The sequence below is a fragment of the Drosophila pseudoobscura genome, chromosome X (assembly GCF_009870125.1).
Source record: "Drosophila pseudoobscura strain MV-25-SWS-2005 chromosome X, UCI_Dpse_MV25, whole genome shotgun sequence".
Classification (NCBI taxonomy): domain Eukaryota; kingdom Metazoa; phylum Arthropoda; class Insecta; order Diptera; family Drosophilidae; genus Drosophila; species Drosophila pseudoobscura.
In genome coordinates this window covers 63539004-63565122 of record NC_046683.1, presented here as the reverse complement: position 1 = coordinate 63565122, position 26119 = coordinate 63539004, and the positions used below count along the sequence as shown (strand labels likewise).

Sequence of the window (26119 nt, the reverse complement as noted above, 5' to 3'; positions counted from 1 at the left end):
AAGAACAAAATAAAAATGCATATTTTCTATAAATCAAAAAAGGGCTTAAAAAAAAATGTTCTCCACAAATTCTGATCAAAAAACCAGATCCCGAAGGCCTGCAAACAGGAGGTTTATCTATGTAAATGTGCTACCTGTTCCCGTTCTACCATTCCTGATAAGAATCCACGGAAATTTGTGTCAAGGTCAACAGCTGTCAACCCTTTTCCCCCCTTGAGAGTCTTTTTGTAGCTGGAAGACAATAAAATGACTGTGGCTGGAGGTCTGCGAAGTGTATCTGCCACAGAAACTTGCATCTTTGCATCTGTAAAAGTATCTGTTTCTTTTGTTTCCTCTGTTTGTTAATTAATATTGAAAAAGCAACCCAAAAGTTTAGTCATGCAACACACGACTTGCACGCCGGGTACTTTTTGCACTGGCGGCTTGCAGCAGCGCTACTCTTGCCTCATCTAACCTTCATCTCCATTTCAGGCCCCGAGACTCTAGAGTCCGGAGTGAGAGTCTGGTGTCTCTTCTGGTGTTTTCTGGTGTTTTCCGGTGCTTCCTTCGTGCATCAATTAGTGGTTTCATGTTTGCGGATGACAGGCAAAAGTTGCACTCAACAGATTTACACGTACATATATCAGAGATTGTCTGTGTGTGTTGCATGTTGCATGTTGTATGCCCTGGCACTCAAGGATTATACATTTTATGCGCCTCTCCGTCGTTCATCAACGTCTTGGCTGTGTTCTGTCTTCATCTTTGGGTTTTCTTTGCCAGCTTTTAGTTTTCGTGCTTCTTTTTCTTTGGCTTCTTTTGCCACCTGGTGTTGCAACACTGCCTGTCTGTCTGTCTATCTGTCTGAGACACGAGTGAGTGTCAAATGAGTAATGCAAATTGCAATCCACAGAGCTCCGAAAGGAGCTGCTGCTGCCAAAGGATATCCGCCACTAAAAGGAGTCTCGTCTCGTCTCGTCTGCCGTCGAAGGGTAACCTGCCAGACATTTGCATATGTACGAGTATGTCTCTGGCTTTGATTCTGTTTCTGTTTCAATTGCAGTTCTCTTCAGTTAGTTAGTCACTCACTTTGTTGCAGGATGGCAGGCAGCAGTCAGCAGGCAGCAGGCGGCAGGCAGGCTCGAAGCAGCGGCGTTTTGCAGCTGTCATGCATATGGAAGTAGGTCGTAAATCTCTGCCACTTTTGGGGGCTTATGCCGTGCCACGCCACGCCAGTATGTTGCAACTGCTTTTGCATATTTGATGAGTGAATGGCGGGGGGAAGCGGGGGCAGCGGGGGCAGGAGGGGCGGCTGTATCGTGTGATTAATAACTGCAAATTGCCATAATACTCCTCCGTACTCCTCCTATGATTTGTTGAGTGCCGCCGCCCTGCCTCATCGAGTCACACACACACACACACGGGAAAATGGCATTGCGAGAAGAGGGCTGTGATTTAAGGGCGAATAATTTTCCTGATGGAAACTAGTGGCTTTTCACATGATTTTTTTCTTACTTCTTACAGAGAAAAGATTTCAACCATATTTCAATTAAAAATTCTTTAAATGTCTTTAAATGCAATACGCTGAGAAATTAAATAAATTTTGCTTTTATTCAAACATACATCTTTAAAAAAGAATTTTTTCTATGAATTAAACTCTTTAAAATAATTAAAAAAATATATATTAAATTTAAAGAAAATATTTGTATTTTAAATATATAATCTAAATATGAAAATATTTAATTTAAATTTAAAATAAGTACATATATTTAATCGTAATATGAACATATTTATTTTAAATATTATTAATTTACTTATAACTTGTTTTTAAATGTGAAATATTTTTAAATAGTTTCTTTTTACAATTTTAAAGTTTTTTAAATTTAAATTTATTATTTCAACCATATTTCAATTAATGCCTTTAAATGCAAAACGTTGAGAAATTAAATAGATTTTGCCTTTATTCAAACATAAATTTAAAAAATTTGTTTTTTCTATGAATTAAACGCTTTAAAATAATAATAAAATATATATTAAATTAATAGAAAATATTTTTAGCTTAAATATATTGTCTAAATAAGCAAATAGTTATTTTAAATGGAAAATATATTTAATCGTAATATGAAAATATTTAATTTAAATACTGTTTATTTATTTATTATTTTTTTTATTATTTTCTTTTGTTTTATTTATTTTTTTTTATTATTTTCTTTTGTTTAATTTTTTTTTTATTATTTTTTGTAAATTTTAAATATTTTTAAATAATATCTTTTTACCATTTTAAAGTCTTTTAAATTTAAATTTATTAATTTAGAAAATATTACAAATTGAAAATCATCCTTCCTTTTCTTACCCATGTATATTTTAATGATCTATGATACATTTTTTTTGCTGCCATTTCCATAAAAACTAATTTTCGGTAATTTTCGTTTCAGGTAAGTTCCGTTTCTGGTCAAAGTCAAGCCCTCCTTCAACGAGCAGCACTCCGCACCCCACTTCTGGTAAGCCTTTTCTTTCAATCCCCCATTGTCAAGGACAAACATGAAACAGAGAACATAACAGAGAACATGCCAGAGGACATGAGAGCCATACGATGGTCTTGGGCCATAACCGACAGACAGCCGCGGCGGCAGTCAACAAACCCATTAATGTGCCCCATTTATAAGCAACTCCAAAATGCCCCTCATTCTCGCTCTGCCTCGCTCTCCCTCGTTCTCCCTCTCTGGCATTGAAAAAACTTTCATTATGACATTTTATTGTCCTGGCTGCCCCGCCATTTGTGTTGCGCCTGTGCCTGTGTGCCCGTGCCTCTTCTTGTGGCAAGACAGACATTGACTGGCTGTGGCAGTGCTGATGTTTCTGCCTGCCAGAAGGAGACAATGACAATGATGATGGCAAATGCTTGACGACCGCCAGACCGAAGCCATCATCGGAGAGAGGCAGGACAGGCAGGACAGGCAGGGGGGGACAGGCAGGACAGGCAGGACAGCCTCTGTGTGTGGCAATGTCAAATGCTCAGCTTTTCGTGGGCGGCGGTGGCAGGACATCAAAAACAACTAGAAAATGGTGTTCCTGTTGTTTTTCCAGTGAGCCGCCAAAAACACCAACAACCGGAAAAGTTTTTCCGGAACCACCCCCCCACCCCCCATATTCCATATCCTCCACCTCTCTCTCTCTCTCTCTCTCTCTCTCTCTGTTTTGTTTGTGTTTGTGTCTCTCTGGTTTCTGGTTTCTGGTTTCTCTGTTCTTTTTTGATGGCCTGACAATGGCGTTGATAATTATTATTAGTTTTATTTTATAGAACTTTCACAGTAGTTCGGGGAGTCGTCCATGTCTAATGCGACCTTTGAGAGAGATGGACAGACAGAGAGAGAGACAGAGAGAGGCCGGCCAAGGGACCTATGCTAATGGAAGAGACACACTACAATGTTTTTTGTGTGTTTTGTGCTATTTGTTTTTTATTTATTGTATAACTTTGTCATTTCTCTTTGTTGGAGATTGACAAATGATTTTTTTTTTTTTTGTTGTTTTGTTTGCTGATTTTCGCTAATTAGATGAACATTTTGCACTCAAATGTTAAGTGAAAAGTTTTGAGAGGCAAAAAGAAAGGACAGAAAACGAAGGAGGAGAAATGTTTGGCAGAGAGACAGAAATAACAAAAAAAAAAGACTGCAAATTGTAGAGAAAATCCTGGAAATTTTAACCGAAAAAAAGGAAAAATCTGGAGAAAGAAAAGGGAACAGGGAATACCCCTTGAGTGTATTGTACCCCTTGACTCTCTTGAGATCAGGCATTCTCCGGCTTTCAATTTCGCAAAAACTTTGCGATTTTACTTTTGAAAACGGAAAAATTGCTGCTCCCGCTTTCGTCTTGCGAAAGGAACAAAAATAAAAGACTTATTGAGGCCCTAAAATTTAACTAACGCCATTACCAGGGCCCTCCAGCTTGTGGCTGCTTTATAGGGAATACTTTTTGATAAACCAACCTCAAATTTTGTTTTTGATAGCAAAACTTTGCCCGATTTTGCTATCGAAACATATCGGATGTTGTGCCTGAGAAAACGTGTGAAAACGGGAGCCTCTCAAAACGAAAATGGAATGTTTTTGGGCGTAAAACTGAGTCCCTGTTCTGCCTGATTATTCATTAAGAACTCGTATGGCTTTCAATGTTCTTGGGTTTCCTTGGTGAACTTTTTGCCATTGTATGACGTATAGTGGCATAGGTTTTCCCCCTTAAGCGATTTCCTTCCCCCCCCCCCCCTCACACCCCACCCTCCCCACCCACCTGTGTTAATCGTTAACAATTCTAGAAGTTTTTCTTAAGCTTTTCCCAAGTTGTTTTCACAAAGCAAATTCAATGATCCCACAAAAAAAAAAAAAAACCAACAAATCTTCGCGGAGAAAGCAAGCTTTTCCGTAGCGACTTTCAACTTTGGCTTTTGAACCGTGTGGAAAGGAACTTTGCTTGTTATTCGAGGGAAAATGTAAGGAAAATTTATAAGAAAAAAATAAAAAAAAAACACAAAGTTTGTGCAAAAACCAAACGGGGAGAGTCTCTCTCTCTCTCTCTCTCTCTCTCTCGGTGAAAACTTCTCTATTTTCCCCTCTTTATTTCAATGTGAAAACTTCTCTATCTTATAGGTGTGCGTGTGTGTGTGTGTGTGTGTGTGTGTGTGTGTTTTCTTCTTAATTAAATAAAATGCAATTTAAAACCGTTGATTGTGCAATGCCCCACTCGAAAACGAAAATCCCCCTAACAACCTGAAAAACAACACCCATGGAACGAGCCATGGCAATGGCAGGGCAGCCATAAGGATGCAAGAGGCAGAGGCAGGGACAGGGGCAGGGGCAGAGGCAAGGACAGAGGCAGGAGGAGGGCCTGGGACAGGGACAGGGGCAGGAGGAGGGCCTGGGACAGGGACAGGGACTGGTGTAGGAAGTGGTTTGGTATTTCCCTTTTGGAAACTCTCGAGCCGCTCTGCTCTGCTCCGCTCACACATGAGCTGATTATGTGGCATGCCACACCGCCTACTTGCCTGCTTGCTACTCCTATTGCTGCAAGGCCCCCCACCTAACGCCCATTGAAAGACGCTCCTCCTCCGCCCCTGGATGCCCTGTAATCCCCCTGTAGTCACCCTCAATGACCATTACTCTCTGCTTACACCCATTATTTCCCCCCCACTCCCTGCCTCCCCCCTCCCCCTCTCTCTAGCGAATGTCTTAAGCAACTTGCGCGGTCGTTTAACTTTTGCGACGGCGATTAAATTTCCAAGTTCTTGGACTCAGACTCAGACTTGGAGACGGGGAAGGCCTCCCCGCCTCCGCCTTCGCCTTCTTTCCTCTCTCTCTCGCTCATTCTTATCATGTGTTTACTACACTGTGAAAGAGGACGAACAAGTGGGGAAGAGGAGAACAGAAGTGGCATGTAAGTGGTGGCAGAAAGAGAGAGCGAGAGAGAGAGCGAAAGAGAGAGAAGAATCTTGATGAGGAATGAAACGAATAAAGAGCCCAAAAGAATGAATCAAGAAGAATGGCACATAAGCGCATTAATTGAATTGTAATTGCAGCCAGAGCTCTTTCTTCTCCCTCTCCCTCTCTCTCTCTCCCTATCTCTGTCTCTTTTACACCTACCCGTGCTATAGCCATCTCTTTCTTCTCTTCTGTGAAGTGTTTGTCGCCGATTTGGAATTGAAATCAAGGCGGAATGAGAGTCGCCCTGCCACTCCAACTGGTTTACCCACACACACACACACACACACACACACGCACACACACACACGTCACAGACACAGACACAGCTGCGTACCGCCTGAATTGGTACCCCTTAAGCCACCTTTTTCCTGCCAGAGGAACCCCCCCCTGTTGGCCCCTTTCCTGTCAGTCTCTAAATTTATCCTCCGACTCCATCTCCAACTCCATCTCCATCTCCATGGAAAATGGTGAGTTTTCCAAGCTGTGTGGCAGCACTGCGGTGCTTGCCAGGCATTTGGCCAATGCAGTTGCTGATTTGTGATTTACAGGGTATACCATTTAAGGCGCGCTATGATGATTCTCTTGGAAAGTGCTAGAAAAATCAACTTTTATTTCAAAATTTTCACAGTAGACACATTTTGTGTGTGAACCCCGAAATAGGATGCTCTTCGAAGGTTCTCCTTGTGGAGCTGTTTTTTCTTTTTACTTAAAAGGAAGTAATATATTATTTTCATCGGTTCGGCCCTAAAATTCTTCTAATTTCAGCATTTTCATGGGTTCTTAATGGGTTAACGGTTACATATTCAATTTCTTGGCCACTAAAAATTAAGTCAAAAACACGTATTATTGGAATATCTTTGATTGATTTGGCTCTAAAACTCTTCAACTTTCATGGGCTCTTAAGGGTTAAGGTGGGTTAAGGGTTAAATTAAATTTCTTGGCTACTAAAAAATAACAAAAATATAAAGTCCTTAGATGAATTTTTTGTTGCCAATTTTACAAAAAATATATATTTTTTTTTAAGTCTCAAACTAAAAAAAATTTATAAAAGTTAAGAAAAAATATATAAATTCTTTAGATGATTTTATGCCAATTTTACAGAAAATAAATTTATTGCTTGAGCAAAAAAAAAAAATGTAGAAAAATTAAGAAAAAAATATATAAATTCTTTAGACGATTTTATGCCAATTTTACAGAAATTAAATGTATTTTTTAAGCTAAGAGAAAACAATTTTTTTTAAGAAAAAAAACCATAAAAAAACTCAGTTTTTATGAGATTTTTCCAAACTATTATAAAAGTAGTTTTAATAATTACAGTACATAATGCTTTCGTACATATATTTTTTTTTGTGTTAACTGTTATTCTTATTAATTAGGTAAAAAAAAGTAAAAATAATAAATAAAAAATAAATTGTAATGGTTTCCCTAGTTTTTTTTTATTTTATTTTTTTTTTTTAAATTATAGGTTTATCTTTAATAATACATATTGTTGTTTGTTATTACTTTTGGAGCATCAAGATTAAAAAATATATTTAAAAAAAAAAACGTGTTATAAGGTCGAATATATTGGAGATCCTCCTTATTTGGTTCAATTATCTATTCAGGTTTCTAGGGTAGAGGTCCTCTTAGATCATTCAGTTGGGCAGGTCGATTGGGTGTATTACGGCCAGCCAGCCTACTGGTTTCCCCAGTGAAATATAATATTTTTAATGATAAAATACTTAAATAAAAAATCGATTTTATAGAGAAAAACAAATGCCAGGAATGCACCAGTCTTTGAGTGAATAAAAAGCTCTTTCCTTGCCAAAATAAATCCCACCCAAATCCTAGTGATTTCCCCTTGCCAATCCCCTCTGCCTTTTCCATTTATTTAACAGGGTATCCCCAGGGTCTACATAAATCGAGTCTTTCAATTGGTGGGCAATCGGTGGCATTCCACAGCACTTGTTTTCTGTTCTGTTCTGTTCTGCTGTTGTTCTCGCTCTTGTTGTGCCTCCCCCTCCCCATCCCCCCCTCTCTGTAGCCCTCTCTCGGTTGTTCTTTGGTTTGTTGTTTCTGTGTGTGTTTGTGTGTGGCATGCAACATTGGCTGTTTGGGTTGATGTGCCCACTGGCAGTCCAGCAGTCCATTCCCCCTCCCCCCGCCCCTGCCCATGCCCCCCCTGGTCTGCAGTAACTGGCTTAAAGGACGCTGAAGGTGAACAACAAATGCAATGGAAACTGGTTTTCCGTCACTCTCTGCCCCTGCCTCTCCGCGTGGCAACAACATTGTTGCAGTTACATTCACTGATTAGAACGTGGCAGGTTAAGCAATACCCCTGTGGCAAGGAACAACGCCCCCTCCCTCCCCATCCCCCCTCCTGTGTCCCTCCTCCGGCTGTCTCCTGCTTCCGCCTGTGGGACATAAATTCACGTCACTCATACGCCACGTGGGCTCTGCTCTGCTCTGCTCTGCTCTCGGATCTCTGTTTGTGGTTTCAGCTCTTCAGGGCTCTGTTCGCAGTTTTCTGCTGCTCGTTGGAGTGTGGCATCAGAGGCATAAAGTGTTGCTGCCCTGCCACTGCCGCTGCCACTGCCACTGCCCTGTGGCATGTGTCACGTTGCAATTGTTGTTTGCCGTTTTGGTTTTTTGCTTGCTTTTTAGATGAATATTTCTCTGTTTCAATGGGGAACTATGACTTTGAGTGGGATATCGGCGTGGATATAGATATAAAGCTTTTTTTGGGGAGGTTTTCCGGTCAAAATTCCCCTATTTTTAGAGATATCTTTCTCAAAACTTATCACAGATTGTTGTTTTTGATCTGACCGGATCGGTGGACTATATCTTATAGTTTTTGGGGGAAAAATCAATTGTAAACGAAATTTTTGTGAAATAAATTCTCTTACATTCCATTTTTCCAGGGTATCAGTGGCTTCGACTAAGCCACAAATAGTTTGTGCACTTTTCTTCACGCTTTTCCTCGGCCTCGCCCCTCGTCCCCCGCTTTTCCTCGTCCTCCCCCCTCGTCCCCCGCTTTCCTTGTCCTCCCCCCTCGTCCTCCCCCCTTGTCCCCCGCTTTTCCTCGTCCTCCCCCCTCACCCCCCTTTGGGGTTCAATCAATTTATGACCTGCAATGCGCGCGCTCTCGATGCTGCCACCATTTGGCACATTACTCACGTGCTTTTATTGGCCATGCCACGCCCAGCCCTGCCCTGCCCCAACATTTAAGCCATTTAACCCTTTTGTGGCGCTGGAACACTTTTTAATTTGCTTGCAGCAAGGCATGTGGCATCTGCCTTTATTTGGTTGAGTCCTGACTCCTGCCCGAAGGAATCTATGCTCGAAATCTAATCAAAATCGAAGTCTTTAAGTCTCAAGGAATTGGCATTCATTAATGTTTGTGTCGTCTTGGATGTTTATGCACAAAAACACAACTTAATTAAAACGGAAATCAAACAGCAATTGCCTTCCCTTCCACTCCCCTACCCTACCCTGGGCCCCCCTTTGATGCCTGGCATATCAATAATTCAATCAAAATCAAAACTTCTATGCATCATTATGCCATGCTGCCTCCCTCCCCGACTCCCCCCCCCCCACCCCCATTTGAAGCCATAATTTGTGCATGTATTTTGGCTCGAGATATCCATTCCATTAATCAAAACGACAGGCAATTCCAAGAAAACTTCTGATAGAAGAACGAGAGGATGTTTGTGGTTTTAATGTGCAACGAATTCCAATTAAAAGTGAGCTCCAGAGCAGAGAATCAGAGAAGATGGGGGAGGGGGAGGGGAAGTAGAATTTGTTGCATCAATTTCTCTGGAGAAGTATATAATTTTTGCAGGCCGGAAGGCAGCCGCCAACCCTCTTCCAAAGTACTCGCTTTTGTTTGTCTTAAGCAACAACATTTTTTGGCCACAAAAAGTTGCAGCTTCAATCGGAAAATAAACTAAAATGCCAGGGAAATATTTGAAGAGCGAAAAGGACCTGAAAGCCGGACATTGAGGCGGTCAAAAAGGAGGGGGGGCACCGGAAAAGGAAGTTCATTTTCTTGGCATCCTGGCGGCAGTCGAAGGCGGATTCCAACTCCCCCTTCGGCTGGGGGGGGGGAAGCTCTTTTGTCTAATTATGCAAATTTTGATGGCCCCAAAACTTTACACTAGACCACTGTCTTACACTGCACAACACACAAAAGCAAAAGCAAAGTTTCTTTGCAAATTTGATTTTTGCTGGCAATTAAAATATATGGAAAATGGAAAATTCAATGAAAATTCAGTTTAAAGTTGTGGAAATTATATTTGCTTGTCTAAGAAAATTATGGAAAATGTCTAAGAAAATGCGAGAATATTTTCTTGTTTTTCTTTTCGTTTTTCTTTTCTTTTGTACTAAATTTAGTTGGCAATTAAAGTACTTGAGACAGGTATTAAAAGGCTTCCATTTGCACTCGATTTTGCTCTCATTTTGGTGAAGGGTTCTGCTGGCATTTCCACACCCCCCCTCCCCCCCCTCCCATTTTCCCTGGAAATTATGCGATTGCTGCCTGGGGGGAAAACTATTTGTCGGCTTGTGGATTTTCCCATCGGATTTTGTGGCTGTTGCAGGCAATTAAAACACTTGAGACATTTTCCACACTCTCCATTGGAAGAGGGGGGGGGGGGCGTCAGGGGGGAGGGGAGTTGAATGGCAAATGATTTCCGTTTTGTGCTTTTTATTCAAATTTGAAATTTGAATTTGAGTTCAATGCAAAAGCACACACACCGAAAAGCAGATAGACATGTGTGTATCCCCTGCAACACATACCCCCCCCCCCCCCCCCACCCACGCACCCCTTTGTGCTGCCCCACATGTGGCCTCCATTAAATGCTTGTGCGTGCTGTTTGTTTGCTTTAATTTTGTTTGGCTTTTGCGTTGGCTACCCTGTAATTTGTGGAGTCTCCAAAGGGTATGAAGGCTCTAAACAGAGGGGGCATGGTCTCTGACTGGCTAGAGAGTAAGAAGACGATGAGAAAGTGGCTGTTGTGCTGTGAAAATGTGGTTATTCTTTGTCCCTAGCACCAATCAGCACTTTCGGATGAGCGAAATATTCAATATTTGGCTCTAGAGCAAAGAAAACTGTTTAAAAAAAAAGTGGTGGTTAGTTGTAGGTGAAAAAATACCGCATAAAATACCAAGATCTAAAAAATACATATATATATTTGTTCCCATGGAAAAAGGGTATCCCCTGGTCGTTGTTTCTCACAAATTGTTTTGGTTTCGTTGGTTTTTTTTTCGGCATTTCTGTAAATTGGTTCTCACTCTCACTCACACACTCGGCGAGAGCGTGCAACGATGAGAGGGGGCGGGGGGGCAGCGCAAAGGTGGAGAAGAGCAGTACCAAAGGGAGGAGGATGGGAGGGCATGGGGGGTGTGGTGTGGTGGGGGGGTAGACGTAGTTGATGACTCAAAATGTTTATAGACCTTTTTAGTGGAGAAACGAACGAAACGCGCGAACGTTTTGCATTTTATGCGATTTTTTTTCATCTGCTTTTGTTTTTGTGTGTGTTTTTTTCTTTGCTTTTGCAATAAAAGTGCAGCCAGCAGCAGGGGGGCGGGGGGAGGGAGTGGGGGGAATGACAAAGAATTGAATGAAAGTGAGACCGGAAGTGTGTGCTTCTCGCATTGTCGATTGTTTCCAGAGAGGGGGAAGGGGGGGGGAGGGGGGGGGGGACCGGCGACCCAATGGTTCACGGTCGATTGGTTCATTTGAGGGAAATACCCGCCTGGAGAATCGCCAGAGAGCTCCTCCGCCAAAAGGGGGGAAATCGAATGCACATTCCGAATGTTTATGGCTTTATAAAAAACGAGGGGGAACGTTGTGAGTTGCTGCGGACACCGCAACTCTACAGTTATACCCGATACTAAGTCAGTATGGCTCTCCTCCGGCAGACGCCGCTAATATTAAACGACACGACAAAGAGTGCGTGCGAGAGAGACAGAAAATCAGTCTGAGCGTGACGTCGGGCGCTGCGTAGCCACTGCAAATTGATTTGTTCCTTTTGGCTATAAAAATTATCTGATCTGATCCAGATTCAGCAATCTGATAGATATGGTCGCTATCTATGATTCTGCGTTTTTAGTTTTCTCGAATCTGCAATATTGTGGATGCAACAGATTTTCGTCCTTTGTGGGGGCGGAAGGGGGTGTGGCGAAATTTTGAGATATACGTTTTATAGTGAGATCTAACAGAAGTGCGGATACCAAATTTGGTTACTCTAGCTTTAATAGTCTCTGAGATTCGTGAATATCCCCAGATTTGCATCCTTTGCGGGGGCGGAAGGGGGTGTGGCGAAATTTTGAAACAAACTCGTCTCGGTCCGATATATTAGGAGTGTGGATACCAAATTTGGTTGCTCTAGCTTTTATAGTCTCTGAGATCTAGGCGCTAATGTTTTACTCTAAGCAAAGCCGCCTATGCTACGTGTGTGTTAGAGAGAGACAGGGCGAGAAAAAATGAAATTGTTTTCTTGATGTTGGCTATAATAGTAATACGATCCAATTCAGATTCTGCAGTCTAAAAGATATGGTCATTCTCTACGATTCTGCGTTTTTGGTTTTATCGTATCTTGAAAATTGTGGATGCCACAGATTTTCGCCCTTTGTGGGGGCGGAGGTGGGCGGGGCAAAGTTTTGAAATATTTTTGTAGCAGTGACATATCACAGAAGTCTGGATCCAAAACATCGTTGCTCTAGCTCTTATAGTCTTTGAGCATTAGGCGCTGAAGGGGACGGACAGACGGACGGACGGACGGACGGACAGACGGACAGACGGACAGACAGACATGGCTCAATCGACTCGGCTATTGATGCTGATCAAGAATATATATACTTTATGGGGTCGGAAACGATTCCTTCTGGACGTTACACACATCCACTTTTACCACAAATCTAATATACCCCAATACTCATTTTGAGTATCGGGTATAAAAAGAGAAGGACGGCCCGGTTGGGGGGGGGCGGAAAGTTCTTTAATTATTGTTTAGACGAGCAGCTTTATGTTGCAGTTAATGGGGAGACTAGATGGAGATTGTTTATGGTTCGCCAGAGAGCAGGCGGAGTATATAAAGAAATATTTTCCATAATTTGGGGACCTGTAAAACCGTACAGTGCCGGCCCATCATTCAATTGTCAACCCGCCTCAAAGCCACTCGAAAATATATTCCCTGTAATTGGCTTATATTTTGGTTTTGCACTTTAATCCCATTTACATATCATGCCACACAGAATAATTCTACAACAGTCGGTGTAGGAAATTGTACATTTCCTGCCGCTTTCCTACCCCGCTAACCCCCCTCTAACCATTCGTTACGCCCTCTGAAAGTAGAAGCATTTTCCCACATTTTCCCCAGGAAAAGTGAACCATTTTGGATGCTCTGACTAAACCACAAAAACAAACATCATTTAGCATATATTTATTATTTGCCTGACATGAAACATGAATTATTACGATACTGTGGTCCACAGCAGAGAGGGAGACAGGCAGGGGGCAGGCAGGGTCTTGTGGCCTGTGACCCTAAATCCATCTCATTAGGAAAAACACAGCAGAGTCACAGATACGGATACGGATACGGCAGAGATGCGAGTGGAACGTGTGCAATGTCCCAATTTCCGACTCCCCCAAAAAATCCTGTGAATAAGTTGTGTAATAAAAAGTTTCAAGGGGTTTAAGGGGGGGGAGGGAAAATGCACTTCCACACATTTCAGCACTCCCTCTCTCTCTCCCTCCCTCTCTCTGTCTCTGTCTGTGGCCCAATTTCTCAGTTATTTTCGTAGTTATTTAACTTTATTGATTTTATGGGAAGCCACCTCCACCACATCCTCCTCCTTCCGCAGGAAGCCAAGAGGATCAGAGTGGCTCTGTTTCGAAATGTTTTCATTAGCCAAACTTTGATTACATTCTAAGCTTCACTTCACCCCACACCCACACCCCCACCCTCACCCCCACTCCCACATATCTCTTACATAAGTTCCACTTGCCATCGGATACACTTTTTTTTCGGGGGGGTTTTTTTTTTCTGGCAACATTTATTATTTAAATGATTTTATGTGTGCCTGCCTCTCCACATGTGGGGCACAGCCTTCTGGTCTGCTTTTTGGGAATGGCTGGTTAGTCAGTTCGAAAGTCAATTAAGTCCTGGGACACGCCCCCCACACACGCCCCACACATCCTCAATATTGGGTTTTTGGACTGGAAGATGGTTTTGTGGCAAGAGTGTGTATCTGCATCTCGGCAATGCCTAATCCTTTTCGAAATTCCAATAAAGTTTTACCTGATTTTGGGGAGGGTGAAAAAATCGGGTAAATTCTGCCAAAAGATGCTCCGAAAAGAGTCCGAAAAAAAGGGGGGAGACCAAAGTTGCCGTGGCACGTCGCTTTCCATTAAATTTCCACACAAGACGCCAGCAAAAGTAAGAAGTAAAATGTCAAGTAAAAGAACAAGAACCGAAAAAACAATAAGTTTCACATGAGATTTGGCATTTTCGTTGACTTTTGTTGCACCGAGAGAAAACAAAGATTTCAAGAGGATTCAAGCTCGGAATAAATTCCCCTGCTTTCTGTCAGTGTACAGAGAAACTTGGGCTTTTCCCTTCCCCCCCCCCCCCCCTCCCCCAAGGACCCACACAACACAATAAAAAGCGATACAAAACTGTAAGCTGTGGCAGCTTTTGGCATCGGCAATGGGCTCGCATGGCGTATGCGTAACTTCTGAGGAGACACACACACACACACGCACCGGCCACCCTCTTACCTGCCTCACGTGCCACTGCCACATTGAAGATAAAAAGCAAAAGTTAAAACCATTTCACACGCAATTTTTAGCCTACGACGACTGTTGCTTCCATGGGGATCCAGGGGAGATCACCCGAGGGAAAAGACTAGCCAGGAGCAGTGGGGCGGAGGGGTGGAGGGGCGAGGAGTGCGTGTCTCGACAGCCTAAACAAATGCAACACTTTTGGGGCACGACAAACAAGTGGATCCCAACACGTGAACAACCGAGGGGGGAGGGCAGTGCCATGACTACAAAATTTATACCATTTTCCAGCCGCACAGAAAACTTTGTCCAGGTGCGGTCTCTGCGGTGCGGGGGTTGCGGTTGCGGCCCGCCACAGGGCCGCAGGGCGACCGAAATGCAAATTAGCTGAGAGTCAGAGCAACGGTAATTGAAAGAGCAACACACGAATAGAGAGAGACACAGAGAGAGGGAGAGAGAGTCGGCAAAGTGGAAATGATTGATATTTTTTGTGGCTTGAAAGATAGCCGTCTGATAAGGGTTAGGAAGGGTCCTGCACGGACCTAAAGGGTCTGACAAGTTTACTTTTCGACTTTTCATGCGTAAAGGTTCCGATTTCCTAATGGAAACTGCCCTTAAATTGGGGAATATTCTAGTTTTATTAGATTTTGATGAATATTTGATGGATTTGTAAGGAAAAATGCATTTTTGGTTCTGTCTTTAGAAGGAACCATATGGTTATTGCCTTAAAGTGTAGGAAATTTAGTAGAAAACATCATTGTATATCACATCTTTAAAACTTTGGATGCCTCAAGGGTTTCGCTATTGAGATCTACTAAAATCATTGAGGAATATCTCTCTACTCTGCCTTTGGCCTTTGAGGAACTCGAGCTCCTTTATTGTCCTGCTGTTAAGCTTTCCAAAAGGCTAAATATCGCTCTTCATTAGCCATTCCCCATTTTATGACCCTTTGATGAGTCCACTTAGTCCAATCCGCAGCGAAAAAAGAACAAAAAATGTTGGGGTTTATTTGGGTTTTATTCAGGCTTTCCGGTGGGTGGGGGGGTGGGTAGGGGGTGTGAAGTTTATCTCATTTGAAAGGTATTAAACAGTTGTTACCTCTTTCTTCTCTCTTATTTTTTTTATGGGCCACAAAGTTGTGCGGGACTCTGAGGCGGCAATCCCCTAATCAAATTTCGGTTCGGTTCTGGGCTCCTGATACGCGTTCCACCTGCCGCAATGGGGAATTGGTGAATGGTTGGGTGGAGAGAGGGAGAGGGGTGCTGTCGCTGCCGCTGCTGTTGTTTATTCCCAGGCTTTTAATAACTGAACAAGCCGCTCATTAATTATTTAAAATATAGCAACAAAATGAGTGTGCGATGCTCCCATGTGCGCCTCTCTTTTTGGGCTCCACACGGCCACATAACATTGCTTCCCCCCACCCCCCTCCCCCCCTCATTGCTGGTGCTCCACTCTTCGCTGCCCGCCTTCCTGTGGTGAGTTTCCATGCCTCGAAGAGTGAACGCTGAACGCTGAACGCTGCCAAGAGCGCTCTCTTACGCTCTCTTTAGTTTTGGCTTTGGCTTGGCAAGGCAGGGTATATTCGGCGCAAGGTGAGTCGTGTGTCGGCTTCCTTGGCGAATGCCCCCACCTTGTGGCAATACACCTTTCGTGTGGGCCACATTCCTTCGTTTGATTCCCGTTTGGTTCTCTCTCTCTCTCTCTCTTTGTCTTGCTCTCTTTGCTTCTCTCTTGTGGATTCCTTTGCATACCCAGTGGCTCCTTCCCACCTCCCACTATTGTCCTCCTATTGCCCCCACTGTTTGGCCGATGATTCATGCATTTTTTTTCGGACTGCTGCATAAAACAATGGATTTTTTTTTGTATTGTTGTTTAAATAATTTATTTGTGCCAGCACTTCCTTATAGGCCTCTCTTCCACTCCCCCTCACCATTGTAAAACCAGCTGCGTCAGCATTCTCTTTTCCTCGCTTTATGCCTCCCTCTCTCTCTCTCTTTTCTTCCACACTTCTTTTGTTTTCATTTTTTATATTTGTTTACTTTTTGTTTTGCTGCAACCGTCGCTGTCGCTGTCTCTCCTCTGCTCTGCTCTGCTTCGTTGCCGCTGCTGCCGCTGCCGCCGTTGTTTGTGACGTAAGTCCAGGGCAAAGCTCGTCTTTCAGCTGTTCAAACTTTTTGCCGGCTGCGCTTTTTTTTGTGCCTTTGCTTTTGGCTTTTGAATGAAATATTTGTAGTAGAAAAGAGGCAGAGAAGTTCACCACAGCAGCGGCACCGGCAGCGGCAGAGCAGTGGTGGGTGGTTGAGGCAGAGAACAGCTGCAGGCGGTCGGTCGGTGTCTCTGTCTCTGCTGGCTTCTCTGTCGCTGCCACTGCATTTGCTGCCCGCTTGCTGTTGCTGCTTTTCCGCTGCTGTTCCTCTGCTGCTGCTTTTAGTTCATAAAATCCGTTCGCCGTGTCTGACGCGACTTCGTATCGCCTCTCGTTCGCGTTCCACATACTCTCACTCTTTCTCTCTCTCCCTCTCTCGCTCTCTCTCTCTGTCTCTCTACATCGCTTTATCTTCGCGTGTGCTGACCAGTGGCTCTGCAACTATAGCCAGAGCTTAGTGAATGCTTAACATCCAGCACCCAGAGCCTCGTGACTCTCGAACTGCACAAAAATCTCGTGTACGTCATACGGTACAGTACGTTGTCGTTTCGTTTGTTACGTGAGAAGAGCTTCCGCTGCGCTGCTCTCCGCTCCCCTCCCGCGGTAGGGGCCTCACTTGATTTTGATTTTGTTTTTTTGTCGCAGCCCCATAAATCTGCACCGAAATAGCAACACAGAAGCCAGAGCTTCCCCTTAACAACTATAAGTGAATAAATATAATAAATATATTTAATAATTTCGTGCACGGTAACTGCACACGTTATTTATTTATTTACCTCGTGCGTGTGTTTGTTTGTGTTTGCTTTTGTATTTGTTGTTTAAGCAGCTGGTGGTTACGGTACCCGGGTACCGACACCGTACCGTACCCTTTCTTAGTGCAAAACGATCCCGAGATTCGCTCTAGAACCTCCGCCTCTCCTCTCCCATCTCTTTGGCAGCACTCTGTTCGTTTCCTCTCCCGCTTGCACCCAAGCCTTTCTTCGTTTCTTCGCTTCTAAGCTGTGCTTTCGGGTTTCGGGTTGATGAGCGTTCATCGGCAGCAGAGCAGCCGAAACACACACACAAAATCCGAAGGTTAAGAGAGGCTTTTAATGCTCTTCTGCTTCTTCCATTTCATCTACTTCTCTGTTGCTGTTGTTGCTATCTATTTTTTTTTTGATTTGGCAAGTTGGATCTTTGCTTCCCGTGCGGGCTTGAGGGAGTGGAAAGAGAAGGCGGATATCTGCTTGAATAAATATACATGTGTGCGTGTGTGTGTATGAATATCATAATTTATTTGGGTTCAAGGCGGTGCGGGTGCGGAACTTTTGAAGTGCAAACAGAAGAGTGGAGAACGAGGAGGGGAGGGGAGGGGAGGAAGAGCGACTGCTAAACATGATAATGATCGCGATAATGATATGATCTTGAGGGGGATTATATGAACAAATAAAGGAATAAAGAAGTTGGCAAAGAGAGCAAATAACAAATAGAAATAGAGAATGAGAATGAGCAAAAAAGGTCTTTTGCTGTAAAGAGAATATTATTGGATACAAAATAAAGTAAAATCTGCATATCCTCTAGTTTTCCCTTCCTGTTCCCCCCCTTTTTTTTTGTTGCCATCTCCAAGTAACTACCGTTGTGTGCCATTTGCATCAGCTGACTCTAACGGTTATTTTGTGCATGCATTTGCATGTCTCAGCGAGAAACGTCGTCTGTGACGCAAATGGTCTTCAATTACAATGGCTCTGCAACTGTCGACCCCTCGAGCTGGATGCCTGAGAGCGCCCACCATTTGATCTCCACAGAGAGCAGATGCGGCTGCCACCCTCCCCAACTCCACCTACCACCCCCTGCGACACGACCTGCTCACCGACGAATCATGTAATCAGTTTTATTCCATAACAAACTGTAACTGTAACGGAATACAGTGTAAGATGGAATCAGCAGAAGCTCAACCCCCCCACCCACCCTCACACCCCACGCTAGCATCCCTCACTTCTAAGGGCCTCTGCCGCTGCCGCTGCCTGTGCTCTGCTCTCTGGGTGAGAGAGTGGAACTTGTGCTCTTACGTTCCACAGACCATTGCCGGCTTGCAAGCTCTCTCTGTCTCTCTGTCTCTCTCACATTTGCCACCCCCTCAAACCATTGGGTGGTGGCTGTCGGTCGCCCTTGCGCTACTTTCATGTGGGCTGTCGGCTGTGGGCTGTGGGCCGTGGGCCGAGTGGGCTTTAGGCAGGCGCTGCTTCTTCTTCGTTTATCGTAACGTAAAAACGACGTCGCTGCGTGGCTGTCTCTGCCCGTAGTCGGTGCCGTGCTGCTCGTAGCCGCCGTCTCCGTCGCAGTCGACGTCCTTGTGTCCCGTATCTCGTTTGACCTCATTTCGTGTGCGAATCTCCAAGCGGCAGGTTGTGCGTCGTCCCCGGCAAATCTCTCTGTTGTCGTAGTGAAATATAACTCTTAATATTTCCAACAAAGTGACTGAATAAATATTTATTTATTTAATACAATTTCGTTTTTTTTTTTCGCAATTCTCATTAATTTCCGAAAGAAGAACTGTGAAACACAAACCCTAAAAAAAGTGCCAAAGATTATAAACAGCCACCACCCCAACCATCCTACGGTTATGTCGGAAACGACAATAACAACCCCTCCGATGCTCAGAAATACGTAGGAATCAAATGATAGAGCTCTGAATGCTCTCAAAAGAGATTTTTTTTGTTGAATTTTTTAATGTGGCACCTGATTTGTGGTGACTGTGAAAACTATGAAAACTATCATTTAGATACTAGAATTTGTGACGTTTCTTGGAATTATCTTCAGAAATAATACTAAATGTTCCATAGGAACTCTTTTGCTATTGTTTCTTCTCCAACAAATTGTTGAATAGAGTGTGTAGATTGTGATCCGATCTTTTGTAGCTTTGACTTCTGATGTTTTTTCCTGAAATATCTTCAAAAATACTCCACTTAAAGGAGTTGAGACTTGTCTTTCGAACCCTTTTTCTTAGAGAACTATAAAAAGAACAGAACTTTAATTCAATTAACAAATAGAATATCATTCCTTTTGTTCTTTTTTTTACGAAAACTTTAGAATACGGAAATGGGGAACAGGCATTGCAAAATTTCCATGAAAAATCTTAGAAAATATGAAGTTTTTTGCCTAAAAAGTTTTATATGAAGTGATTTCATTGAATTATCTTAAAAATTGAATAATTTTTTCAATTGAATGATAGGACTTTGTTTGAATATCTGAAAAAACCGTAGACTTGTTCCCCCAGGAACAGAAGAATTCGTTTGTTGAATCTAGTCTCCGAAAGACCTTCCCTTTTCCGGCCCTACAGACCGCTGGCCAAAACCGAAAGCACCCTCTTCTGCAGGAAGTGTAGCAAAAGAACCCGTAAAATTCTTTCAAGCGGCAAAAGTTTTTTTTTGTTTTGTTTTTTGGGGTCTGCGGCGTTTGTCGTTTTTCGGGATTGGGGGGGTTGTGGCTGTGGCTGTTGTCTGTGGTCCAAACGATTTATTGTTGTTTTGTCTGCAGATAATATTTGACCCCATTTACGGAGATATAACGAGGGACATAACACCCCAAGCAGAACAATAATATATATCATGAGGAGTTCATATATCTCCATTTCCAGCGAAAAGAAAGAGCCTTAGAAAAAAAGAGGAAAAAGAGCAGACCAAAGTGAACAAAACAACAAAAAACCCAAAAAAAAGTGTAAAATGTGTGCCATAAATGAAAGTTTTAATCCAAATAAATAATTCAAATTCATTAAACAATCAACCAATTAATTAAACAAAAGAAGAAGAAGAAGGAAAAACACACACACACAAATCCGTGTGGAAAATCGTATTTTCTTCGGTCTCACTCTCTCGCTCTCTCTCTATCTCTGACACGAAGCAGCACAGAAAACGGCCTCAAGAATGGCTGAATTAATCAATCAACAGCCCACTAAAATTAACAACAATAATTTTGGTGCCGGTGCGTATTCCCTTACCCCCTTTCACCCCCATAAGTATTTTCTGATGAAATTCCTTGATATATAAACAAAAATCCCATGTTCACATTTTGATTTTATTTTAATTGATTTTTTTTCTTAGCCTTTTTTTTAACGGGGTATTTATTTTTAGTTAAACGGAATTTTTAGTGCCATTAAAAGTTCATTTGTTTATTGTGTTCTTCCTGCATTTAATAAAAGCAATTTAAGTGGCAAATCAAAAGAGAAAAATGTAGAGGAGAAAGGAGAGAAAAGTGGAGAAAAGTGGGGATTGGGAGGAATGCCTTGAGGTGAAACAGGGACTTCTTTTCATTAGATCTATTTCAAGAGCCTGTTTATTAATAATTGGGATTAAAAAATAGATTTTAGTTGGAGCCGTAAAGGCAACAAAGGATGGTATATTTCCCCTGTAAAATCCATTTTATATAAACTAAAATAATAAATATATTTTGCAAACATTTCCCAACTTTATCTTCTTAAAAAATGCCACAAAACGTGTTTTTTAGTGCAAATTGTTTCTAGAATGCAAGAATAAAGTCTTAAAAGTATTTACCAATCAAAATTATAGAAATTTGATTTATATTCTGACTAAGGAACGGAGAGAACTGAAAGATATTCAATTAATTTCAACACAAAAGATTCATTGATTGCTAAAGACACATCATAAAATTGTTCAGAAAAGTGAGAAACAAAAGTGCAAATATCATTAATCCTTAAGTTCTTAAAATATACGATTATTTCACACTCTTTCGCATAATTTATCTCCATTTTATTCGCATATATCCGGTATCCGGATATAAAAACCGAAAGAGAGAAATCGCCCATAAATTGTGCTACCAATTTAAATTTCCATCAGATGCACGCATATCGCCCCCCCCTGCCACCCCCACCCCCTTCCTGCTGTGCTGCTCCACCGCTTGAAATCTGCCAAAAAATGTATTTATTTTTGCAATTTATTTGTTTTTTGTGCCGTTGCCAGTGCCAGAGTAAATAAATAAATATTTTAAAATATGCGTACAAAATGTGTACGCTTAAAATGCAAGGCAAATATTGATGGAAGGGCAAGGGGAAAGAGGGGGGAGGAGGATGCCAGTCATCAAAGTACATGTACTTTTTTTCTCCTCTTTTTTATTAAAATTCAGCGTAAATATTTTGAAACGAGCGAGAAAGAGAGAGAGAGAGAGATGCCAAAAGCAGCAGAAAACTGCATTTAATTGAAAAATTTTGTGTGCACTCTAGTGCCCCATTTCTCTCTCTCGCCCGCTCTTGCAGCCATTTCTCTTCATTTCTTTGCTCCACTCTTGCTCCCATTTCTCTCCATCTGAAACCCGTTTGAGGCCAGAGAGGGAGAGGGAGAGATATCATTCCTCCAATTGATATTAATTCAAGACGAATTGAACATTATTTTGTGTTTATTAGAGAACATTGAACCCCAGCAACCCAAAGACAATGGCCTGCAGGCGTGGCACTCGACACAGGGAAATCGAAACCTGTGTAAGTGTGTGTGTGTGTCCCCCTCCCCCTCCCCTCCCCCAAAAACTACCCATTTTGGCTAGTAATTGCCGCCTATCTATCCGTTTCGTTTGATTTATGAGTGCAACTCTCGTTTTTCGAGATTGTGGCTTTGCTTTTTGGGCCTAAATACAATTTAATTATCGAGATACATGGAAAAACATGGCTAACGATAGAGAGAAGAGTCCGACAATGTCAAATTAATTAAATTTTGAGGCCAAAACAATTCGAGTTATGATGGAAAACCATTTTAAGACTTGTATTAGCGGAATGCCGTGAAAAGTGGTTTAAGCCAAGATTTATTTTCCAATTAATTCAAGGGAGGATTAGGCATTTAAATGGGGATTATATTTCGACTTCAACTTGAATATCATGAGCTATTTTCTACCCTTTATCCCATATAATATAATAAAATTAAAAAACCATCCAATAAATAGGAATATTTATTTTTTTTTGGTTGAATTTAAATAAATTTCCACGTGCACACACGACTTTTATTACCATATATAACGATTTTTTATTGCTAAAAACATCACAAAAATCTCATCAAATTATAGGGGGGGGGGGGGCGGGGCCAAGAAGGGCTGCCAGAACTCCGCCCAAAAGGGGGGGCAAAAGTGGCCAAGAAAATGAGTCAACCAGTTGCATGTTTTTGGTAATGAAGTTGCCACAGAAATCGTACATAGAGGAGAGGCAAGGGGAGCGGGGAGGGGTGGGGAGGGGGAGCGTGTATGGGCCACCTGTTTTAATGGTTTTTGCACACGAAACGGCGGGGCACAAACTTTTTGACACTGGAGTTTTTGGCAGTTGCGTGCTGTTTCGCCATCGTTCATCGAAGAAAATGAAAATGTGGTGCCTGATAAATCCCAAAACTTAATTAAAATTGAAGCACGAAAAACCATATGGAAAAACATTGGAAAAAAAAAACCCAGCTGGCAGCTGCAGGCGGAAAAAAGCTTTAAAACATTTTAGTTTGATAAAAAGTTGCAGAAAAAAAGACTGAAAAAGACCAGAGAAAGGTCTAGGGTCAAAGACCTCTGGGCTTTAAAATATCATTAAATATTCAATGGATTATAAATTGTTTTTGCAACTAAAAATTTCGTTTTATTTTTGTATTTTCTATTTAATAAATATGTGAGTGTTTCTTTGCTTTTTATTCCATATTTAATATTCTAATGCCGCCAATTTATTTGAAGCTTTGGCCGCTTTTCCGAGTGTGTTTTTGTTTGTTTGTTTGTTTTTTTGTGGAATTCAATTAGTTACAAAAATGCATTTTAATTAAATGAAAACTTTTAGCCAGAAACAGAGCCTGCCCCTGGCCCTCTCTGCTTCGATGAGGCAGAAAAACGAAATAAAATTTGTACGAAATTTAATATTGATTGAAATATTTGGAATGCCATTTGAAAGCGAAACAAGGAAGGAGTAAGGAGGAGCCATTTAATCATGCAACATACGCGGATTCTCAGCTGTCCCCCCCCCCCCCCCCCTCTCGCTGTAGCTGCACTTTCACTCTATTTTTAGGCCTTCTCCAAAGACATGGGTTTTCCCTCCCGCTCTCCTCTCCCCTCGCTCTCTCTCAATTAGTCAGCTGCTTGTCGCCCCGAAAAGTGTCAAAATATTTTTGCTAGAAAACACATCGTTTTTCCTCCTGCATTTCCCGCCGGCTGCCGCTGCATTCTATTTTCCTTAGCGATTGAATCACAGAATCAGTTTTCAACATTTGGCCAAGAGCCATGGCACTTGAGCGGGCGGCAGGAGTGGGGGGGGGCAAGAGGTGGCATGCCTGACTGCCGTGTGGCATGGCCAAAATGTCACGTATACGTCGTGTGGCCTGTGTCGCCTTTTGCCGCTTCCTCCGCTCCTCTTGTGCGGTTCTCTGCCTCTGCGCTTTGTTTCTGCCACTTCTTGTGCCTCGTGTCATTCGCTTCTTAGTTCCTCGTTTGTGTTCCGCCTTTTGTTTGGCATTTCTTTGAGGTAATTACGTCATTAACAAGAAATTTGGAAAGTGCCTCTCATTTGCGGTGATGGGGCATGGTTTGAGAAGGATTGGGCGTTAAATAGAGCTACTTTCGGGGCAAGCAAAGATGTAAATGGAAATGGGAAGATTTCAGAGGAATTGGTAGCGGGGAGCAGGGGGTGGGAAGCTTCTAGTTCCTGGAATATGAGCCCCCATTGCCTTTCCCCCATCGATGCCCCATCATTTGTTGTGCATTTTCCTGCTTTTTTTTGTTCTCTAATTAGATGTTGACGAATACTTGTGGCACTCACTGTGCCCGCCTCTCTTTGTCTCCCGTCTGCTGTGTGTTTTGCTTTGCTATTTTTTGCGCTTGTTGCATGCCTCACTGGACGCCCACACGCCCACACGCCCACACCAAATCCCATTTCAGGGGCCATTGAACCCTCTTCTGAGTCAATGCCACTCAAACGGTTTGTGTGGCAGCGCTGTGCGTGTACCTTCCACCTACAGATACACCTGTATCTGCGTTAACTCCTACTTGTGTCTGCGGCTCCTGCCCCACCCCTCCCTGTCCCCCCTTTGAGGCTTGGTATTCGTCTGGCGGTGACATTGATTCCTCTGCTGGAACTTTGATGTTTGCATCTCTCTATCTGCCACACGCGGCACTCGTTAATGCAGTGCCACAACCACGCCACGCCACGCCCATGCCGTACAACAAGCTGCACTTGCAACTGCACAAAAACTTTTACTGCATTTAATTAAATAAGTTTTTACTTTTTGGCCAAGCTTTCCAGCTGCCTCCCCCACGGATTTCCCCCCCCCCCCCACCCTCTTTGGGGCTCTAAAGGTTTGAAGATTCGAATTTTGATTCCCTTTCGAGCCCTAAATGTAGATCCTTTATGATATCCTGCCAAGATGCCTCCCAGAGGCAGCTCCGCCTTCGTTGAAGAAGGGGTTGGGGTGGGGTGGGGTGGGGTGGTGTGGGGTGGGGTGGGGTGGGGTTGGGGTTGGGGACAACAAATTTATCAAAAAACTATTAACGTTGGCGCCGCCATTCTATGCAAATCACAATTGCTGTGTACAGTGTACAGTGAGTGCAATTTGTATGCCGCCAGTCGTCAGTGTGTGTGTGTGTGTGTGGGTCTGTCAAGGGGCATTAGCATCATTCCCATTCAGAGAGGCAGGCGGGGAGGCAGGGAGGCATGCGACAACAGCATTATAATCATATTTCCAGTTGAACACAGAGATTGGTTGTTGGCTGTTGGTTCCTTCTTGCCCCACCGCCCTCGGCCCTCGGCCCTCGGCCCGCGGCCCTCCTTCGATCGTTATAGCCTCGTTTTAAAAGTCAACAACACGCTTACAACGAAACGACTCTCTCGAATGGTGGTTCCCCTGTAATTGAGTTGCATTTAGGGAGAGAGAGAGAAGGAGGGAGGGAGAGAGGGAGTGCGGCTATGTACATATTTCTATGCAAAGTATCTCATAAATTGCTCTTGGCTCGAGATTCTTGGCTTTTATGCATTGTTTAAGCCAAATTGGTTTTTGGAAAATAGCCACCCCCCACCCCCATCCCCCCAAGAAGCCACTCCAGAGGGACACAGGACACAGGACACACACTTTAACCAGAGATTTATTCAAAAGAGTGCTTTATTTTTCATATTTAATTGTCAAAATCAGACACATTCTGTGGCACAAACAGGTTTCAAGTGTTTTTTTTTGTTGTTTTGTTGTTGATTTGTTCAATGGGATTATCTGCTCGGCTGGGGGGGTGGGGGGGGGGTGGGGGGGTGGGCAGTGTGTGGGTTTCACTCGAGCGTTACTCTACTCTCCACTGAAGCCCCAAGACAACTGATTGAATCAAGTGCCAATTTCCTTAAACGGAGAAGGCGGCAAATCAATAGATGGACGGGAATACTCGCCGTCTTTATTCTCCCTCTTTGTGTGTGTTTTCTGTATTTCAGGAAGTGTGAATGGCTAATGACGGACAGAAGACAGATAGAATGGATAGAATGTCAGTGGAGTGTCGTTTGGTCTATCAAATGAAAGAGAATGACTAATAGGAAACAGGAATTGTCAAGGCTACAGAGAATAAACATAAATCTAGATCGACCATGAAATATGTTGGAAAAAGAAAACCAACGGTAGAGGAAAATAACTCTAAGGAAATATCATTCAAGGACCTGAATGGAATAAAAGAATCGAAACATCTACCAAATGCAGTATCAGCAATCATTTCAGTATTAAAAATGATCAAAATCCATGGAAAAACTCTATAAAAATACCAAACAAAATCACAAAATTTCAAGAAATACCTAAA

At 42.7% G+C, this 26119-nt stretch overlaps 1 protein-coding gene across 6 annotated transcripts in view; it reads left to right on the top strand.

Moving 5' to 3' along the window:
- Window positions 1–26119, top strand: part of Eip63E (cyclin dependent kinase Eip63E) — a 112868-nt gene that overhangs the window by 25229 nt on the left and 61520 nt on the right. For 3 of the 6 annotated variants that reach the window (XM_001352832.4, XM_033385504.1, XM_033385503.1), the window contains exon 3: window positions 2412–2477. The exons of 1 other annotated variant lie outside the window; for it this stretch is intronic. In XM_001352832.4, the coding sequence (XP_001352868.4) occupies window positions 2412–2477 (66 nt within the window). Of the gene's footprint in view, window positions 1–2411; window positions 2478–20168; window positions 20318–26119 lie in introns of those variants that run through there. 2 more of the 6 variants (XM_033385507.1, XM_033385506.1) reach the window with 1 other exon arrangement.